This window comes from Echinops telfairi, unplaced genomic scaffold (assembly GCF_000313985.2).
Source record: "Echinops telfairi isolate 266 unplaced genomic scaffold, ASM31398v2 ScPeMD7_1;HRSCAF=3_0, whole genome shotgun sequence".
NCBI classification, from domain to species: domain Eukaryota; kingdom Metazoa; phylum Chordata; class Mammalia; order Afrosoricida; family Tenrecidae; genus Echinops; species Echinops telfairi.
In genome coordinates this window covers 90,535,952-90,554,714 of record NW_022103896.1, presented here as the reverse complement: position 1 = coordinate 90,554,714, position 18,763 = coordinate 90,535,952, and the positions used below count along the sequence as shown (strand labels likewise).

Below are 18,763 nucleotides of genomic sequence, written 5' to 3'. Positions count from 1 at the left end.
GGGCTGGGGAGGGAAGGGAAAACATGAGGAGCTGATATCAAGGGCTCAAGTAGAAAGCAAATGTTTTGAGAATGATGATGGCAACAAATGTGCAAATGTGCTTGACACAATGGATGGATTGTAATAAGAGTTGTATGAGCCCCCAAGAAAATGATTTTTTTTAAATTACACTCTCAGAAACTCAACAGTCAGTCCTACCCTATCGTATAACGTTGTTTTGAGTTGGCATCAACTCAGTGTCAGTGAGTTTAGTTCTTAAATTGGCCATGTGAACCACCCTTATTTTCTAATTTGCCCTAGCGTACATATTTGATATTAACATAATATCATCAATATACTATATCACTACACTTGAGATCTACACCAAGTCCAAGTCTCTTCTAACCAAACCATGTCAGGAAGCAAGAGTATTTAAATAGCCCTGAGCGAATGTGGGGAAATTACATTGTGATCCTTCCCATGTGAAAGCAAACTGTGGCTGACTGTTTTCTGGGATTGAGATAGATTAAAAAAAACACAACATTTGTAAGATCATTCACTGAGTCTCCTTTAGCCTGCTTTCAATGCATTTATTCAAATGCATTTATTCTTCTTTGGTCTTCCTTATTCAATGCCCAAAATTCATATGCCTATGAGGCCAGTGAAGATACCATGACCTGGCTCAGAAGCACCTTAATCCTTGCTTTTCTTTTTTTTTTGGACTTTATTTAGTCTTTGCTTTTCAATACGTTAAAGAGACCTTGTGCAAGTTTATTCAATGCGATGCATCCTTTTATCTCTTTGACTGCTGCTTTGAGAATTGATTATTGATTATTGATCCAAGAAAGATGAAATTCTTGATAGCTTTGATCTTTTCTCTATTTATCATGAGGTTAATCACTGGCCCGGTTGTGAGGATTTTGGTTTTCTTTACATTCAGTGGCAATCCATACTGAAGGCTATAATTCTTGATTTTCATCAGCAAGTGCTTCAAATCCTCCTCACTTTCAGCAAGCAAGGTAGTTGTTGCCTTTTTAATCATTTTATTGGGAGCTCATACAACTCTTATCACAATCCATACATACATACATTGTATGTCAAGCACATTTGTACATTTGTTGCCCTCATCATTCCAAAAAACGCTATGTCTTTTGAAAGACGGACACCATCAGCTTTCTTCACCACATTTGCTTATGCACCTGCTTTGGCTTCAGTGATTGTGTTGGGAAAGTGTGCATCATGGGAAGGTGTGTATCATGGAAAGGCAAAGTAATTTTAACTGCATATCACAGGTTGTTAATAAGGCTTCCTCCAATCCCGATATGGTCTTCTTCTTCATATAATCCAGGTTTTCTGATTATTTGCTCACCATACAGATTGAAAAAGTATGGTGAGAGAATACAACTTTAATATCTGCTTTATTTTATTTCAAACCATGAGGGATTCCCTTGTCCTTGATCTATGTACAGATTTTATATGAGCACAATTGAGTGTTCCTTCCCATTCATAATGGGAAGCAGCAGTCAAAGGATGCACTGCATTGATTAAGTCTGCACAAGACTTCATTCCCTTTCTCTTCAGGGCTATCCACAGTTGGTTATGGTCCACACAATTGAATGCCTTAGCATAGTCAATAAAACACGAGTAAACAACTTTTCTGGTATGCTCTGCTTTCAGCCAACATCCATCTGTTATCAGAAATGATGTCCCTTGCATCAAGTCCACTTCTAAATCTGTCCTGAATCTCCCTGTCAATGAATTGCTGCAACTGTTGTCGGGTGACCTTCAGTAAAATGTTACTTATATGTGATATTAATGATATTTTTCTATACTTTGAGCATTCTGTTGAGCCACCTTTCTTTAGTAGATGTGGATGTGGATCTCTTTCAATCGGCTACTTTCCAAATTTCTTGGTATAAATGAGTGATTGCTTCCAGTGCTTTTATTATTTTGGCTTGTCAAAACTTTCCAATGGGTTTTCTGTCCATTTCTGAAGCCTTGTTTTAGCTAATGCCTTCATTTCAGCTTGGCCTCCTTCATTCAATACCATCAGTTCTTGACCATGTGCTGTCTCCTGAAATGGGTGAATGCCAATCAGTTCATTTTGGTACTGTTACTCTGTGTATGCTTTCTATCTTCTTTTGATGCTTCCTGCATCATTCCAATTTTGTCCATAGTATCATAGTGCAGTTCAAAGCTTGAGTTTTTTTCTTGAGTGCTTTCATTTTAAGATATGCTGAGTATGTTCTTCCTTATTGGTTTTCTAACTCTAGGTCATTGCATATTTCTTTCTAATATTTTCATTTGTCTTCTTGACTTGCCCTTTGGAATTTTCTGTTAAGCTATTTTACTTCATCATTTCTTCTATTTGCCTTAGCTACTCCAAGATTAAGAGTAAGGTTCACAGTCTTCTCTGACATCCACCTTGAGCCTTGTGTGCTTTCCTTTCTTTTTAATAACCTTTTGCTTTCTTCATTTATGATATTCTTGATGTCATATTCACAGCTTATCAAGTCTTCGGTTATTACTGTTCAATGGATCAAATATGTTCTTGAGATGTTCTCAAAATTCAGATAGGATAGACTCAAGGTCATATTTTGGATCTCATGGACTTGCTTTCCTTTTCTTCAGCTTCAACTTGAACTTACATATGAATAATTGATGGTCTGTTCCACAGTCAGAGGCCCCTGGTCTGGTTTTAGCTGATGATAGTGAGCTTCTCTATTATCTCTTCCCATTGACTACAGATGCAGTCAATTTGATATTTGTGCATTCCCTCTGCAGAAGCCCAGGTGTACAGTTGCTTTTTGTGTTGCTGAAAAAAAGAATTTTGCGATGAAGTCATCATTGGTCTTGGAAAAAAATCTACCATATGATCCCCAACTTCATTTCTATTACCAAGGCCATATTTTCAAACTGCTATTATAACTTTTGCATTACAATAATCAATAATTATCAATGCCTCTTGATTGTATATTTGGACAATTTCAGACTGAAGACTTTGGTAAAATTCTTTAATTTTTTTTCTCCTTAGAGGCGTGGTGGCAAGACTTCCTTTGAAGTGATTGGACACGTTATCAGGAGACACCTCTTCTTGAAGAAGGACATCATGTAGGGTATAGTACAGGGGCAGAGAAAATGGATTGAACAGTGGTTACAACAATGGGCTCAAACATAAGAACAGTTGTGAGGATGGTGCAGGACTTGGCGGTTTCCTTCTACTGTACATAGTGTATCTATGAGCCCAAACAAACTTGACTGTCCCTTAACAACAGCAACAGCTTTAGTGGTTGGTGCATAAATTTAAGTATTAGTTGCATTGACTGGATTTCCTTCTATGCAGATAAGTATTATCCTATCACATACAGCCTTGTACTTCAAAATAGATTTTTCAAATGTCCTTTGTGAGGATAAAGAGATATCATTCCTCTTGAATATGTCATTTCTGGCAGAGTACTCCCTATGGTTGTTTTCTGTTTGAAAATGACCACATCAGGCCATTTCAGCTTCCTTACTCAATGCCACTGACTCAATGCCACCTCATAGAGACCCTCCTGGACAGGAAAGAATAGCCCCTGTGAGTTTACAAGACTGTGACTGTTACCAGGAATAGAAAGCCCTGTCTTCTCCTGCAGGTAGCTGGTAGTTTTGCACTGCTGACCTTGGAGAGGTAAGGCAAACGAGTAACCTCTAAACCACCAGGGCTCCTTTTCAGCTCTCTAATGCCTAGGATATTGATAAAGTTAAAATTTATTGTGCCAACCTGCCCAATAAACACATGTGGGGTTAATTAAAGGGCGGAGAGATAAATGGCTTGGTGAGCTTCACCTTTTGAGTTCTCGGGTCTCTTGCTTTTTCATGGTCAGACCAGGGTGCAGCTGCCTTAGCCAGTTCCCTGCTTCAGCTGGCAAGGCTCACTTCCTGCAAGACATCCCTGAGGAGAAGCCACATGGACCTACCCTGATGCAGCCCTGGGTCCTGGAGTAGCTGTGTGGAGACGCCTGCCAGCGCTGAGATGCTTACACATTCACTCATTCGGCTTTCCTCCTACAGTCGGCATCATAGTGTGTGTTTTATGAGATGGAGGAGGACTTTGTGGATTGGTGTCGGATATATGGGTTAATGTTGGACTTGTGGGTTTCAGCAGCACTGGGATGGGATGTTTTCTTGATGTGCACTTAACCTTTATATAAAACTCTCTCTTATACATGAGTTTCTGTGGATTTGTTTCACTAATGTACCCAGACTAACACAGATATCAATCTTCATTCATTCAATTTCATAGTTGATGACTTCCAATTTTCCTAGATTCATATTTTGTACATTTTAAATTCTAATCATTAATAGATGTTTTTAGCTGTTTCTTTTCACTTTGAGTCATGATCCATCAGCAAATGACCGTACCAAAAGCTTTACTCTTTTACACTCCACTCTATCCATGCCGTTACAGTTGACCATACTTTGAGAAGGCAGCTCTTCCTCAATACTATTTTGAGTGACATCTGGCCTGAGGGGCTCACCTTCTGGCACTGTCTCTGGCAGTGTTCTGCTGCTTCCACGGCCATTGATCGTGGATCCAACCAAGCAAGATGAAATACTAACAACTTCAATGTGTTCTTCATTTACCGTGTTGCTACCCATTGGTCCAATTTTGAAAATTTTGGTCATGTAGCTTCTCCATCCCAGCAACACACAAGCCACCACAATAGACAAACTGACAGACAAGTTATGGATGTTTATCATAGGTAGTGTTCTTTTCCAGATTTCTTTTTAATAATTCTCATTTTTAGTAGGGAATCTGATTGAATTTTGAGTGTTGATCTTGTACCCTGCCATTCTGCTGAATCCTGTAAGTTTCATCACTTTTCTTGTTCAATCTCCGGGATTTTTCTATGTATGAGATCATACCATCTGCAAATGGTGATAGTTTTACTTATTCCTTGCCAATTTGGATGCCTTTAATTTCCCTCTGGAGCCCAGGTGACATAGTGGTTATGGTGGGGCTGTGACCCAAAAGGTCTGAAGTTCCAAACCACCAACCACTCTTGTGGAGAAAGACCAGGCTTTCTATTCCCGTAAGCAGTTACAGTCTTAGAAAGTCACAGGGCAGTTCTACCCTGTCTTAAAAGGTCACTATGAGTTGGCATTAACTCCATGGCTGTGAGTTGTCTTATAATTTAGCCTTGTTGCCAATTGCTCTGGCAATTAACTTCCCAAACAATATTAAATAGTAGTGGTGATAAAGGGCATCCATGCCTGGTTCTGATTTATAATGGGAATGTTTTCCATCTCTCTTCCTTGAGAATAATGTCTGCTATTTGTTTTGTATGTATACCCTTAATTGTGTTTAGGAATTTCCTTTTAATTCCTATTTTGCTTAACATTTTTATCAAGAACTGTAGGATTTTTTCAGAAGCCTCAATGGTGCATCAATTGTTGTGATTATGTAGTTCTTTTCCTTTGTTTTATGTAGTAGACTATGTTTTTAAAATGTTGAGCCATCCTCACAAACTGCGTGTAAATCCCATTTGGTCATGGGTTTTTTTTGTTTGTTTTGCTTTGTTTTTTGTTTTGATATGTTCTATTAAGGGATTTTTATGGGAACCTTTACAGTCATGGGAAAGATTGGTATATAAATTTTTCTTAGTAGGGTCACTATTAGTCTGAATTGACTCAGTGGCCATGGGTTTGTTTTTGCTTCCATCATAGAATAAATTCAGAAGTATTCCGTCATGTCTCTGTTCTAGAATAGTTTGAATAGAATTTTTGCTAGCTCTTCTCTGAATGGTTGATAGAATTTATCAGTCAAGCCATCTGGGCTTGGCCTTTCTTTTGTTGGAAATTAAAAAAAAATAATTTTATTGGGGGCTCATACAACTGTCATCACAATCCATACATACATCAATTGTGTAAAGTACATTTGTACATTCATTGTCCTCATCATTCAATGACCTATTTCCCTTCTTCCTTTGTGATGAATTTGTGTGAAGTATTCCACTTCAGATTATGTTAATTTGGGTAAATAGTTATTGTTTTAATTATCCATTTCTCCTATGTTTAAAAATTCATTGCACTAAAGTTTTTGATAATATTCTGTTGTAATCCCTTTTATTTCACTTAGTTCTGCTGTGATATCATCTATTTAATTTCTTACTCCCGTTATCTGCATCTTCTCCTTCTTTCTCTTTGATAAATTTGCCAGTCATTTTGCAGATTTATATAATACTTTCAAAGAGCTAACTTCTATATTGTTTCCATTTTCTGTTTCACTAATTGTTTATTTTCTCATAACTGTAGGCTTTGTGTGTGTGTGTGTGTGTGTGTGTATGTTCCTTTTTAATTATTGTAGGTGTTGGTTTCAAGTGTTGATTTTGATTCTTTATTGTCTTTTTATGTGTCCCTTTATTGCTATAAATTGTCTTCTAGAAAGCTGATGTAACCTTGTGCCTGAGCCCTCGTGGCTATAGTCCTGAAATGACTATTAACTTGTTCATTCCTTGATAGAATCCGTACAGGCCCTTTGAGATCCCAGACGCCCGCTTTGCTGGAGCCATACTTCCCAAACCTTCTCAGCTTCACCTCTTTGCTGGCTGGCCTCTCACCTGAATTTTGGCTTCTTTTTCAGGACTTCCCCCGACCTCCTTTTTACTTTTAACTTAAGGGAAATTAATATTTTGCAACTCTGCTGAAGAGTTTTCCAGGTAGATGACTTCTCCCTCTCAGTTGACTGGGATTGAGGAGATAGTTTCATCTCCTGGAAAAAGCTATGCCATTCTCTGGGGCAGAACAACCTGAAGTTTTCAAAGTCTTTGTGGAAGCAATGGTAAATGAGAATGTTAGCTTCATGATCTCTGGACAGTTGCTGACTGACTTCTGCACACACTTCCCTCCCCTCCCCAACAGGACAGCCACAGAAATCTATCATTTCACCTTGGGAAAGATCCAACCTGGGGAATTTTCATTTGAGGCAGAGGTTGCTTCAATAAGACAGCATCTTTCATCCATATATGAGGAGGAAGACTGAAGAAATGCAAGCCAAGTGTTGGGGGGAATTCCTTTGGAAACAAGGACACAAACAATACAATGGAGATTGTAAACTGGAGACTTACTTGAAGATTGCTAGACTATATCTGGAGGAGGATGATGCAGTCCAGGCAGAAGCTTACATAATTCGAGCATCATTGCTTCAGAATGAATCAACCAATGGACAGTTACAGATACATTATAAAGTATGCTGTGCACATGTTCTTGATTATAGAAGAAAATTCAATGAAGCTGTACAAAGATAAAGTAAACGCTCCCACAAGACAATAGTCCATGAATGTGAAAGGCTAGCTGCCATAAAACATACTTTGTCCTGTACCATAATTTGCATCAGTGAAACAGCAGCGTTCTCGAAGGCTTGCTACTCTTTTTCAGGATGAAAGGTGCAAGCCACTTGCTGCCTGTGGGATCCCAAACAGAATTATCTGAGGAAATCGACGTCAAGAACATGCTGCCATGCTGCTGCCTCACCAAAAAGTGACTACAGCTGATGGTTGTAGTGTCTTGGACAGAGCAGAAATGGAACACAATTTGTGATCTGCAAGTAAGTTACATAATAGTATTACCTTCAAGAATTTGGAGCTCCTCTAGAGATCCTGCAGCTAAGGCAGGAAAGATAGCATCTCAAATGTTAACTGAAGGACATATGAATGAATTTTTTCATCAGATTGATAACACAGTTCATTTTGAAACACAAGAAGCCTTGCCAACATGGGATAAACAGATCCAACCACCCTGTTTCCAAGTGAACAAGCTCTGATGGCTGTAATGAACAGCACCAGCCCGGGAAGCCCAGATGGCTCAGTGAATCCTGACAAAGCTCTGTGCACACTACATCTTTTCCCGTGTCACAGAGAGTCATTTCACTTGTCTCCAACACATTTGCATCAGGACCTTGCATGTTTCAATCCCATTCATGCTGGATTCCACTAACAGAAGACATTATTAGAGCAGGAGATACAAGCATTAAAAAAATGCGTCGTTTCCATATATTTGGGGCCTCTGTGTTTCAAGCTGACTCAGATGTGTTGAAAGCTTTTGTTTTTAATGGAGCAAGTGAAAAAACTGGCTAAAAAGTTTGGCATTTGTGATAACTTTGTAGTCAGATAGTCATGCTCTGTGTCTTTCCAAATGTGGTTCTCATATGTTTATTGGCATACACCCAGAAGAGGCAAGAACTAAACCACAGTCAGACATCTGTGCTCCAATGTTCATCGCAGCACAGTTCACAACTGCAAGGAGTTGGAAACAACCTAGATTTCCATCAACAGATGAATGAATCAAAAAACGGTGGTACATGCATACAATGGAGTACTACACATCCCTAAAAAGCAGCGGTGAACACATGAAGCACATTGCTGCATGGGAAGAACTGGAGGAAATCATGCTAAGTGAAGTAAGCCAAGCACAAAAGGACAAGTACAATATGAGTCCACTGAGGTAATCTTTAAAAAATGGGGCATAGGGGAAAAGCTACTATATGCATACATTCCTGAGGTAAGGTCCACCTACTATGGCAGGGGCCAAACCCAATCCAGGGGTACATGGAGCAGGCAACTAAATAAGAGGGGGAAGAAAGAGGGGGTTAAAAGGCATGGGCAGGTGGGAATCAGGGCACTAACCCACCCAAGGGGAGGGTATTGTTTATATCCCCACAGGAGAGGGAAAGAGAGACCAGGCTTCACCCTGATGCACGAAGATGTGAATACAACATACCAGCATGTACCAGGGAATCAATAGAGAGGTCTGTGGAGCCGGCCTCAATCCCAACTATGTGTACACACACACCCCCGCCCTGAGAAATGCACTTCAGAGGACAGCACTAGGGCTACAGCTTGGGAAGAGGGCCATGTCTGATTAGAGCACACAGGAAAAACTAAGAGGGATGGAGAGGGAGGGGAACACATCCTGGCCCACCAAGCCCGAGGACAATATTCCTGCTCAGAGCAGAAAATGCACACAGAGAACCATAGGGCCAGCCTCACCATGAGACACAATGTCCCTCACTCACCCATAGCACTATGGGGGACAACACTGGAGATACAGTGTGGGAATTGTGCACAAACTGATCCCACCACGCTGGAACGAAACAATGAGGACATGCAACAGAGCAGCAAGGGGAGCAAAGCGATGAAATCCCCAGGGAGTACCAAAAATAGACTTTGGAGCTGGATTGTGGCACCCCATCAGACTTGACTAGAAAACACTCATAAAGGCCAACAAACAGACCATAAACTATTTGTAAGCTTTTCCATTTTTTGTCAGTGGCTTTCTTTTTGTTGTTGTTGTTGTTTTGTTGGTCTTCACTTCCTTTGTTGTTTTGTTTGGCCTTGCCTGGTTTTTGCTCATATTTAATGGCATTTTAAATTACCAAATTTATATGAATGATTATCGAAATTTCGTGATAAATATTCTAAAAAATTTCCAGAATTATGCAATTCCTGAAAGTGTTCATAGAGCTAAAAATATTGTCAGAACAATTGTAAGTTCAGCAGAAGCAGAAAGGGAGAAATTGTCTGTTTAATGTATATCAAACACAATGACTATTAGTTTACTTCCTTTAAAGGAATGGAATCCTACTCCTACAGGGAAAATATAGTTAAAGATAAATCACACCGTCTAGGATGCACTGAAGAACTTTGCAATGAGGATGCCAATCAAGAAGCAATATGGAACGATTTAAATAACAGTGCTATTGTTTTGCCAGGTATTATTCAATATTTTAAAACTCTTTCTTATAATCTAGTTTTATCTCTTACTCTTCTTAGTTTAGTATTAACTGTATGAAGTAATAAACTGCCTTTTATAACATCTTTTTTATACTTAACATGGTCATTAGGACAGTGAACCGGTTGTTAAATTATTTGAATCCCACCTCCAGTCAACTCTTCCCTTCCCTTCCCTTCCTGCAGTGGAAAAAGCATGATTCGGAGAGGTGAACTGGCATCTCATGGCCCACACAAGGATGTGACACGATGTAACGTCCGTGCTAGCTCTCCATTGGGCCAGTACATCTCAGACTAAGTCTGGACTCTCAGACGCCATCATTCTGTGCAGGTTCTGCAGGCTTAGTGTATCCTCACGCGGTGCCTATTTGCTGGAATAGCCATCAGTCTCCTGAGTTTAATTTGTGTGTTTGCTGCCAGGGTTTTCAATTACCAGCCCTTTGCTTAAATCATATTTATTATACATTCCTCAAAAATGTGACCTCTATTCAAAGATAAAATGTATTGAGGAGCAAGATACTCTTTATCAGATGAAAGATTTTATTAATAGTCTATTTTTCAGAATTACTTTTCTTGAATATGAATATGAAAAGAAATGAATGACATAACCAGGTATTTCTAGGAATCAAGTATTTTTTTAAACAACACTCACTATTTTCTAACAAAAAAATAATATAGTCCCAGGCAAAAGTCATCGTAGGTTGCCCCCCTATGCATGTAAATATGTATCTCTGTGACTGTGTGTGTGCACACCTGCATATGTCATCTATGCTTCCATATCAAATTAATAACTCCATCTATTGATGACGAATAAACATATCTCAAACCATTGGGAGAATGTTTACATGCAAATCACACACATAATATTCTTAAACTATCTTAAATAAATATCAACTTTTAAAGTTCAACTCCACAATAAGAAATGTTTTAAATTTAGATGAAGACAAATTCAATAACATTCCCCATAATAATGTATCATGGATATTAGATGATGGCTGTTTTTATGAGCTTTGATCAGTGTTACCAAAATTACATAGTTCTAGTACATATTTAAGATATTTTTATAGACCGAGTCAACTGAAAAATATTAAATTAAGAATGAATTTCACAGTTAATGCATTTTATAAAGACCTTCTTCAAATACAAATAGAGCATTTAACAAATAATCTACACTTCCCCAAATATCATTAAATGCACAAATGGTAGAAATAAAATTAAATAATTTTGCAAGTTTTTGCAACAAGGCTTCATTCAGAAAGAAAAACTATCTAACATATCAGAAAAGATTTCAGTCATTTTGATTGTTAAATTTCCTATGAATAGCTTGCAACAAAGTGTTAATACACTCCACAAATAGAGACGCATATAAATTTGACTGAGCCTTCACACACGTACGAACAATCTCCTTTCTTACTAACTGCTTGGTGATGCCTGTATTTGTAGCTCTAAATTTGGGCCTCCCAATTCCTGGCACTCAGTGTAGAGGATTTCATCACAGTGCTAAACTCCGTCACTTCTTATCCTTTTTTAAGTCTGTAATGATGTGCCCTTCTTTAAGTCTGTAATGTGATGTGCCCTTCATTAGCTGGAGCTAAATGTTAACCCCTGCTCAGCAGATACAGAACATTGTCGCCCTTACTCAGGCCACACTGCCCATCATGAAATGGACTCGGGCAGTTTTACAGCTGACCCTCAATGCTGTGTGTCTTCAGACCATTCTATTTCATCCCAATGGCTACTTTTCAGAATTGAAACACCTCTTCTACCCTCCAGTGACTCTCCTATAACCGTTGATGACTTGGGCCGTGTGCCCATGTTGTTAGGTGCCGTGGAATTGGTTCTTCTAGCAACCTTACGTTTGAGCCCATCGTGGCTGCCACTCTGCCTATCCTTGCGCCCACAGGAGGAGGAAACGATTTTCTGCCTTTGGGACCCGCTAAGGACATTAGTAGTCCAGGAAAAATTAGAATGCTGACTAAGCTTTGGCTTTCGGCCAGTAAAACGAAAAGGTGGGCAACTAGTGTGATCAGTACTCGTTTGTATGTCTATCAGCCTGTTATGTCCAAACATGAAATTTATTTAAGTTTTTTAGTTGAATTCTAATGAAAATATTTATTGCCATTGCAGTTAGATTTTTTTCCCTATATTTCAAAGCTCTGTTTTCTCATTCTTCCCCATTTATGATACTGAAAGGCAAAAAAAAAGTTTCAGGCATACTTAGGGTATAAAAAGGGATTGTCTATGAGGCCTATTTCACAGAAATATAAACCTTCAGGCAGCTAATATGGAAGTCTTCCTACTTTGTTAGCCTCATGCTGCTGTGTGATAGGAAGGTTTATTCTTTGAATTATAGTGTTGCTCAATAACTTTTCCATTTTAAAATTTTAAATAAGGGAATTCAATTTCCTTATTACTATTACAAGCTGATGTCAAATAGTCTGATGTTTACTTGGTGAGAAAAATTCACCAGAGTCCTGAATTTTCTAAGTTCCATATTCATGCACTCATGCTAAATGAACATAGATTTTTAAGTTATAATGCTTGCGTATAATATCGTAGTATTACCTTTAAGTAGCTATCACTAACAGAGAGAATTCTATAATTATACCAAAATTCATTGTCCTCTAGTTGACTGACTCAGTGATTTATAGGACAGAGGAGAATTGCCTGTAGCGTTCCAAGATTATAAATTGATTCAGAAGCTGACTTCTTTCTCCTACAGAGTGGCTGGTGAATTTTGAGTAGCAACTAAGAACTTTTAACTACTGAGACATCAGGACGCCTATAACTATACTGCATATATATTTTCCAGGAAACTGAAAAACATTTGGAGTTTTCTGAATTTAGAAAAAAACAACAATTGAAGAGAATAATAAGTTATTTTTTAATAAAATTTTTTTTTTAACTGTTAGGTTTTTCAGATCCTACCCAGCAATTTTATAATGATGCTCATTTTTAGCTATTAGATATCTCTTAAATTTAAAATATTAAAAATGTTCCCAAATCAATAAAAAACGATTTTTTTCAGTTTCATATTTTTTCAAGAAAATTTGTTCATGGTTTTGAATGCAACACAGGCAATACAGAAATTTGCACATGTACACCAACAGAGAGCCCATGCAACTTTTTTAATTAAGCACGTATATGTAAAAATGCGTTTTAGTGACTGATACCTTTTATTCTAGTGACTTCAAACTTCTCCAAAGAGGCAGAGGATAGCTCAGTTAACAAATGTTACCAAGAAAAGTAAGCCAATGAATAGTGCGTAAAGCATAACTTAGTCCTGCTAATTGCCATAGCCCTTTACTATGAAGCAAGATACAGCAATCCAAAGATCCAATCTATATAAAACCAGCCCTGTGATTTTCACACACTGTTGCTGGGAGTTAGACACAAATATGAAATACACAGGATGCCTAGTTAGATCAGACTTGTCTTAGGATGTTATCATTATTTTTGATATATTAATTATTAAAATTGGATGTCTGCCTCCATTCTTGAAAAAAACAAGAACAAAAACCCTAAGCAAAGTGTTTATGGTTTTCATAAATAAAAATTTAACCCTCTATATGCAGCATGACAAGTATAAAACCTTTGCCAAGGTCTATTTTCCTATTTTAAATGTAGGCCTTCCTCCCACCCCCCTTCCTGTCCTTTGTTTAAGCTAGTAATTATACTAATACTTAGAAGTAATGAACTCCAGTATCACTTAATTTAAAAAAAAATCATTTTATTGGGGCAGTATCACTTTTTAAGCTTCGAGTTGTCATGGCATTTTTCCCCCTTGCTTCTTCCTTTTGTTTTTTAAAACAATAAACACATCTACATGTGCATATTGAAATGATGAATCTTTTTAAATTAGGAATCTTATTGGAATAAATAACTGAAGAATTTTTTACAATATATAAATATGCCTATTTTGTGCTGATCTCTAGTCCTCTTGGTAAAATGTGACAAGCTATTTTCAGAAGCTGAAATTACATTTAAAAACATACTCAAAACATGAAGTGGCCCTGTTTTTACAGTTATCACATTAATAATTTATAAGTACTTTTTATATAAACTCAAACTCATTTCCATTCTGACTCATAGCAACAGTACAGGCACTCCACAAAGTTAATTGTGGTTTCCTCTGATTGGTTACAAAAATGACCAAGAGACTGCATTTTATGGAGGACTTGGGCTATTATTAAATTTTAAAATTTGATCTGCAGCCCCTATTTATAGACCAGTCATCTAGCAGGCTTCTCCATTAACTATACAGTGGGGACTAGTCTGAGTCTTAATGTCTTTTTAAATAAAAATCAATGCCTGGGAATGACAGTTTGCATTAGGTAGCTTTAGCCTTTCTCTGCCTTGGAAAGTACATGTCGAACAGAGCTTGAGAGCATTACAGTAGCTCGCTACCACCCTCCACACGAGGAGAAAATAAGCATTTGTAGAGACATACTGAACTATACTGAGTATCTGATTCCTTAAATGTCATAAAATGTTTGCATGGTGGAGGGATTGTGCTGAACACATTGAGGTGCATTCATATTCCTGTGTGGAAGGAAAGGGTCCTCTTCAGCCTGTGACTCTGGGAGCTCCAACAGTAGATAAATTTAAGATCACAATCATTGGGGAAGCAATACTGATTTTACTGCTTTGAACGAACAACTAGAAGTATGAATGAAAGACGAAACAACACATTCTTGCCAGGTTAGGATGTACACCTATGTTATATAAAGCAAGCATTTGGCTCCCATACAAAAAGCTGGCAATTCCTGTTAGTCAAAAGACAAGACCATTCCTAATGGCAGAGGAAAACAAAGCCAAAGTCATCCTGGTGTGCACAAGAAAACATGCTGAGAAGGCTGCCTCCATTCCTGGAAGTGTTTTTACTACATGATGGGTCCGGCAAGTCCCATCATTTACAAGGAAAGGGGCTGAGAACTAGAGAGGCAGCGACGACGCCCCAAAAGAGTGGGCCAAGGTAGAAATCAGAGCAGAATCAGATGACCATAAACCGACTTAGGGTATCAGTTATTTTCCAATGGACTGGGACAAGTGAGAGTTCCCTTCTCACTTGATGCTAAGCGCCCTGGTAGCTAAGGAGAGTGCATTTCCTCTCTGGTGTGGCATTTACATCCCGGCTTGTGAGTCCCTGGAAAAGAGCTTGCCCACCACCCGGGCTCAGCTCCTCCATAACCGCCCCCATCCACCTCCCAGAGCCCTTAGCACCCACCTTCACCACATATGTCACTCCGGGTCCCAGGACCTGGTCGCTGGCATGCAGCCAGCCCCGGGGGGGCCTGGGAATCAGCTCCTCGGCCGGCCGGCCCTTCCTGGGGTTGCTCATGGCGCTGGGCGCGGGCGGCGCACTGCCCCTGGCCTGGAGGCTGGCACATGGGCGGTCCCGGGCGCCCCAGGCCAAGCGGGGGGCGCTACAGCTGCCGGAGCGCTTGGCGCCGCCGCCCTCCCGCGCCGCCGAGGACACACTCCGGATGCCCGAGCTGGAGAGTTTCAGGTGGGACACCTTGTGGATCAGGTGGCCTAGGTGTCGGGGCCTGTCTTCCGGAGCTTGGCGCAGCCCCTCGCTGGATACCAAATACGCGGACCCGGGAGAGGTCGCCGGCACAGCGGAGAGCTTGCCGCCGCCGCCGTCGCCGCCGCCGCTCATGGATAGGTGGTGTGCAAGTTCATCGACTGATGTCACAGAATCATTCCTGAAGCGGTTGTACTTGGTGCGCGGCAGCATGCCCTTCTACCTGCTTGCCCGCATTCGCTCCGGCAGGGTGGATGCCAGCCCCGGCGCAGACTGCTTCGCATCGCCGGCGAACCACCGTCTACCGCGCCCGGAGAAAAAGTGGGGTGCCCCTGGCACAGGGTTTGCAAAGAAAGGGCGAGGGGGGAGCCATCTGTATCCTCCCGCGATGAGAGACAACAACCACACAGCCCCGACCCCAAAGAAGAAGGCTCATGGTTCCGCGTTGGAATAGGAAAAGTAATACCGGGTAGTTGGCTCTGATCCCGGCTGCCCAGAGCTGCCAAGTCTCACAGAAGAAGCAGGACTCATTCCGTGAGGAGACCCTTCTCAACAAAGACTTGAGGAACGCTGCAAATCATTTCCTGCAGCAAAAAAAAAAAAAAGGTAAAGGACTAACCTCCACCCACTGACAGCACACTAGAACCAATCAATTTTCAAATTTCCTGTTTCTACCTTCCCACATATTTCCTTCTAATCTTTCTTTGGTTTTCACTTCCCTGGCTCCGGGCTCTGCATTTATGCCCAAGGTAAACCCAGTGCCTTAAAAAAAATCAAATCAACTTTATAAAAGCCATGGTTTTATGTTACATCTTCATTTTTCCTATTCAGTCCATCTGCATTAGCCCTAAAAGTGTCCTATAAAGATGCTTAACATGTGGAGGAGGCTTTTAAAGTTTAGGATCCTCATCAAATGCTGATGAATTGTAATTTGAAAGTAGCAGTAATTTGTAAATGGCAAAAAACAAATCTTCACTCTTAGCTGTATATAAATTGCCAAGTTCCTGGGAGTTTTTTCTCTTTCTTTTCACATCAACAGAGCAATTATGTCAAGTGCCTTTGTGGCAATGCAGTATCTAAAAAAAAAAATTTTAATCTGCATATTAACGGTTGTCCAGTGCCAATCCGGGTATCTTCCCTGTTAATTTCCAGAAGTCTTTTTCAATCAAGGTGAAGTGAAACGTCTACTTCCGGAGAAGAATGCTTCTTGATGGGCTTCATTCAGTGAGTGAGTGAGTGAGTGAGTGAGTGAGTGAGTGAGTGTGTGTTGGGGAGGGGGCAGAAGGGGCTTGCTTCGTGGTTAAGAAATGCTATACATAGCCTGTCTGTTACTGCTTGCAATTCTGCGGTAAGAAAGGTAAAATGCAGTTGCTTGTGTTACACAAAAGAGGCACAAGAAAAATACCTGCATTTCAGGATTCAGACTCTTCCTCCTCAGTTAGGAAAATAGAAAATTCATGGCCCCAGAAGGTCTGGAGTCCATTTTCTCTTGCCATTAATCAGTTCTGCTAATCTCCATCAAGAATTAGAGAACTTGCCTGACACAAGCAAATGTAGACAACAAAAATTTCCCAACAACTTTGGAGGAAGCCAATTAATTTATCCCTTGGGTAAATTCTAACTCACCCTGAATTCCCTCAAACCCATGACAAAACATCTGTGACACCAGCCGAACCACCCCCTAAAAGATTTTTTTAAGAAAACAAGGTTTAATCAGTGAACTCGGGGTACACAGAGTGAAGCCAACTCCTAGGATTTGAGCATGCGGTGCCTTGAGTCCTGATGCCCAGGAGAAAGCAATCCAGCTGCGCCTCCCTTAGCTTCACTGCCAGCTGCGGCAGCACTAGCGGAAGAGCCTGGAGAGCTCTAGCTCGCGCTCTCTCTCTCTCTCTCTCTCTCTCTCTCTCTCTCTTTTGTCTTACACTGGCTTGCATAGCAACAGCAAACACACAACCCACCCCCCACCCCCCATAGATGATTTTGATTGTTCTTAAAGCCTTCCCAAATTCAAAGCCCAATGGCTCGCTCATTCTCAGTGATCTTCATTAGAAGCACATCAAAACAGTAAAATGTGAATGAAATTCTGTTTGTGTGAATGGAAGGGCCAGCTAGCAAGCCAAGGTTTCTGTGAATGAAGCGGGGCCTTGCAACAGCTGCCAGGCAGTCCCTTGGGTAGGAGCAGTCTCAGCCAATGAGCAGGCACCTCGATGACTCATTCAACAAAGACTAGCTCAATAGTGGAAGATTCCATTTTAATCAAAGGCAAAGATCTTTCATCCAACTGCAGAGGGGGGTGGGCGTGGGGGAGGGCAGCTTGGGAAGCAGGAGGGGGAGAGCAAAAAACAAAAGATCAAAACAAAATGAACGCACATACACAAACAGCTTGATTACAGCAAATATCTAGGCATGAAGAAGGCACCTGTGACGGGGAGAGGAAAAGCCGGTTTGGGAACGAAATGGAGAAATATTGGTTAGGTGTGAGTAGGAGCAGCCTCTTTCTTAGAGGTGAGCTCTAAGTCTTTCATTCAGTTGGTTCATTTACAATAAAGAGCAAAGATGGATCTGCTCATTCCACTTGGCACTTATTATGAATGTACACTGGGCACACATTCACACCCTCAGGATCTTGCCCACTATCCCCTTTCATGAAAAGAACATAAAGCAAGCTGATTCCTGTTCTGAGTCTTCAAGTGGAAGAAGGGAAACCCAAAGCTTCATAATTAATCCTTTAGCACACAGGGAATACATTACTGTAATTATAATGAAGCAAATGGAGGGAAATCGGTCATTTTCAAACATAAATAGCAATTTATAGCCTGCAGTGCCTCATATAAATATATATATATATATATCAGCAAACAGTGTGGTCAGCATTCCAAGAGAACAGTAAAACCTCAGTTACCTAAAGGATGCCTTTGGGTCCTTGCTTGGGGCCAAGAAGCTTATTTTAAAACACTTTCCTTAAAATTTTGGTTTCTCAGTCTGCAATCAAACAGAAATTGTTAAGAAAGGAGATTGTTAGGTTAGGTAATAATAAATTACATTTCCATAGCTTGACAAACACATAAGAACAAGGAGACAAAAAGCCATTAAAAAGTCACCTTTAGACGATGACCCCAAATAGAACAGCCAGTCCACAGAGAGGACCACATGGCCAGCCCCACTATGAGACGTGATGCCCCTCACTTACCCATGGCCCTGCAGGGGACAACACAAGTGACACAGTGTGGGAATTGCGCCTGATCTGACGCTGCCACACTGAGGCAAAGCACTGGGGGAGTGCAGCGGAACAGCAGGGGAGGGGAGTCACAAGATCCCCAGGGAATGATGAGGGTGGACATTGGAGACAGGGCATGGTGCCCCAACAGGCTAGACTGGAAAACACAAGCTTTTCTTTCTTGGTATATTTTAATTTGTTCTTCGTCAGTGGATTGATGTTGTTGCTGTTTTGTTGTACATTGTTGCTAGGTTTTGCTCTGTCTTGTTT

The 18,763-nt window shown here is 40.3% G+C and overlaps 1 protein-coding gene and 1 pseudogene across 1 annotated transcript in view; one reads left to right on the top strand and one right to left on the bottom strand.

The window, feature by feature from the left end:
- LOC105979264 overlaps positions 1-7,783 on the top strand; it is a 43,350-nt pseudogene extending 35,567 nt beyond the window's left edge.
- SHC3 (SHC adaptor protein 3) overlaps positions 1-15,815 on the bottom strand; it is a 249,246-nt gene extending 233,431 nt beyond the window's left edge. Inside the window, exon 1 of the mRNA XM_004697582.2 lies at positions 14,977-15,815. Within this exon, the coding sequence (XP_004697639.1) occupies positions 14,977-15,489 (513 nt within the window). The 5' untranslated portion in view covers positions 15,490-15,815. The remainder of the gene's footprint in view (positions 1-14,976) is intronic.
- Between the last annotated feature and the right edge of the window lie 2,948 nt (positions 15,816-18,763).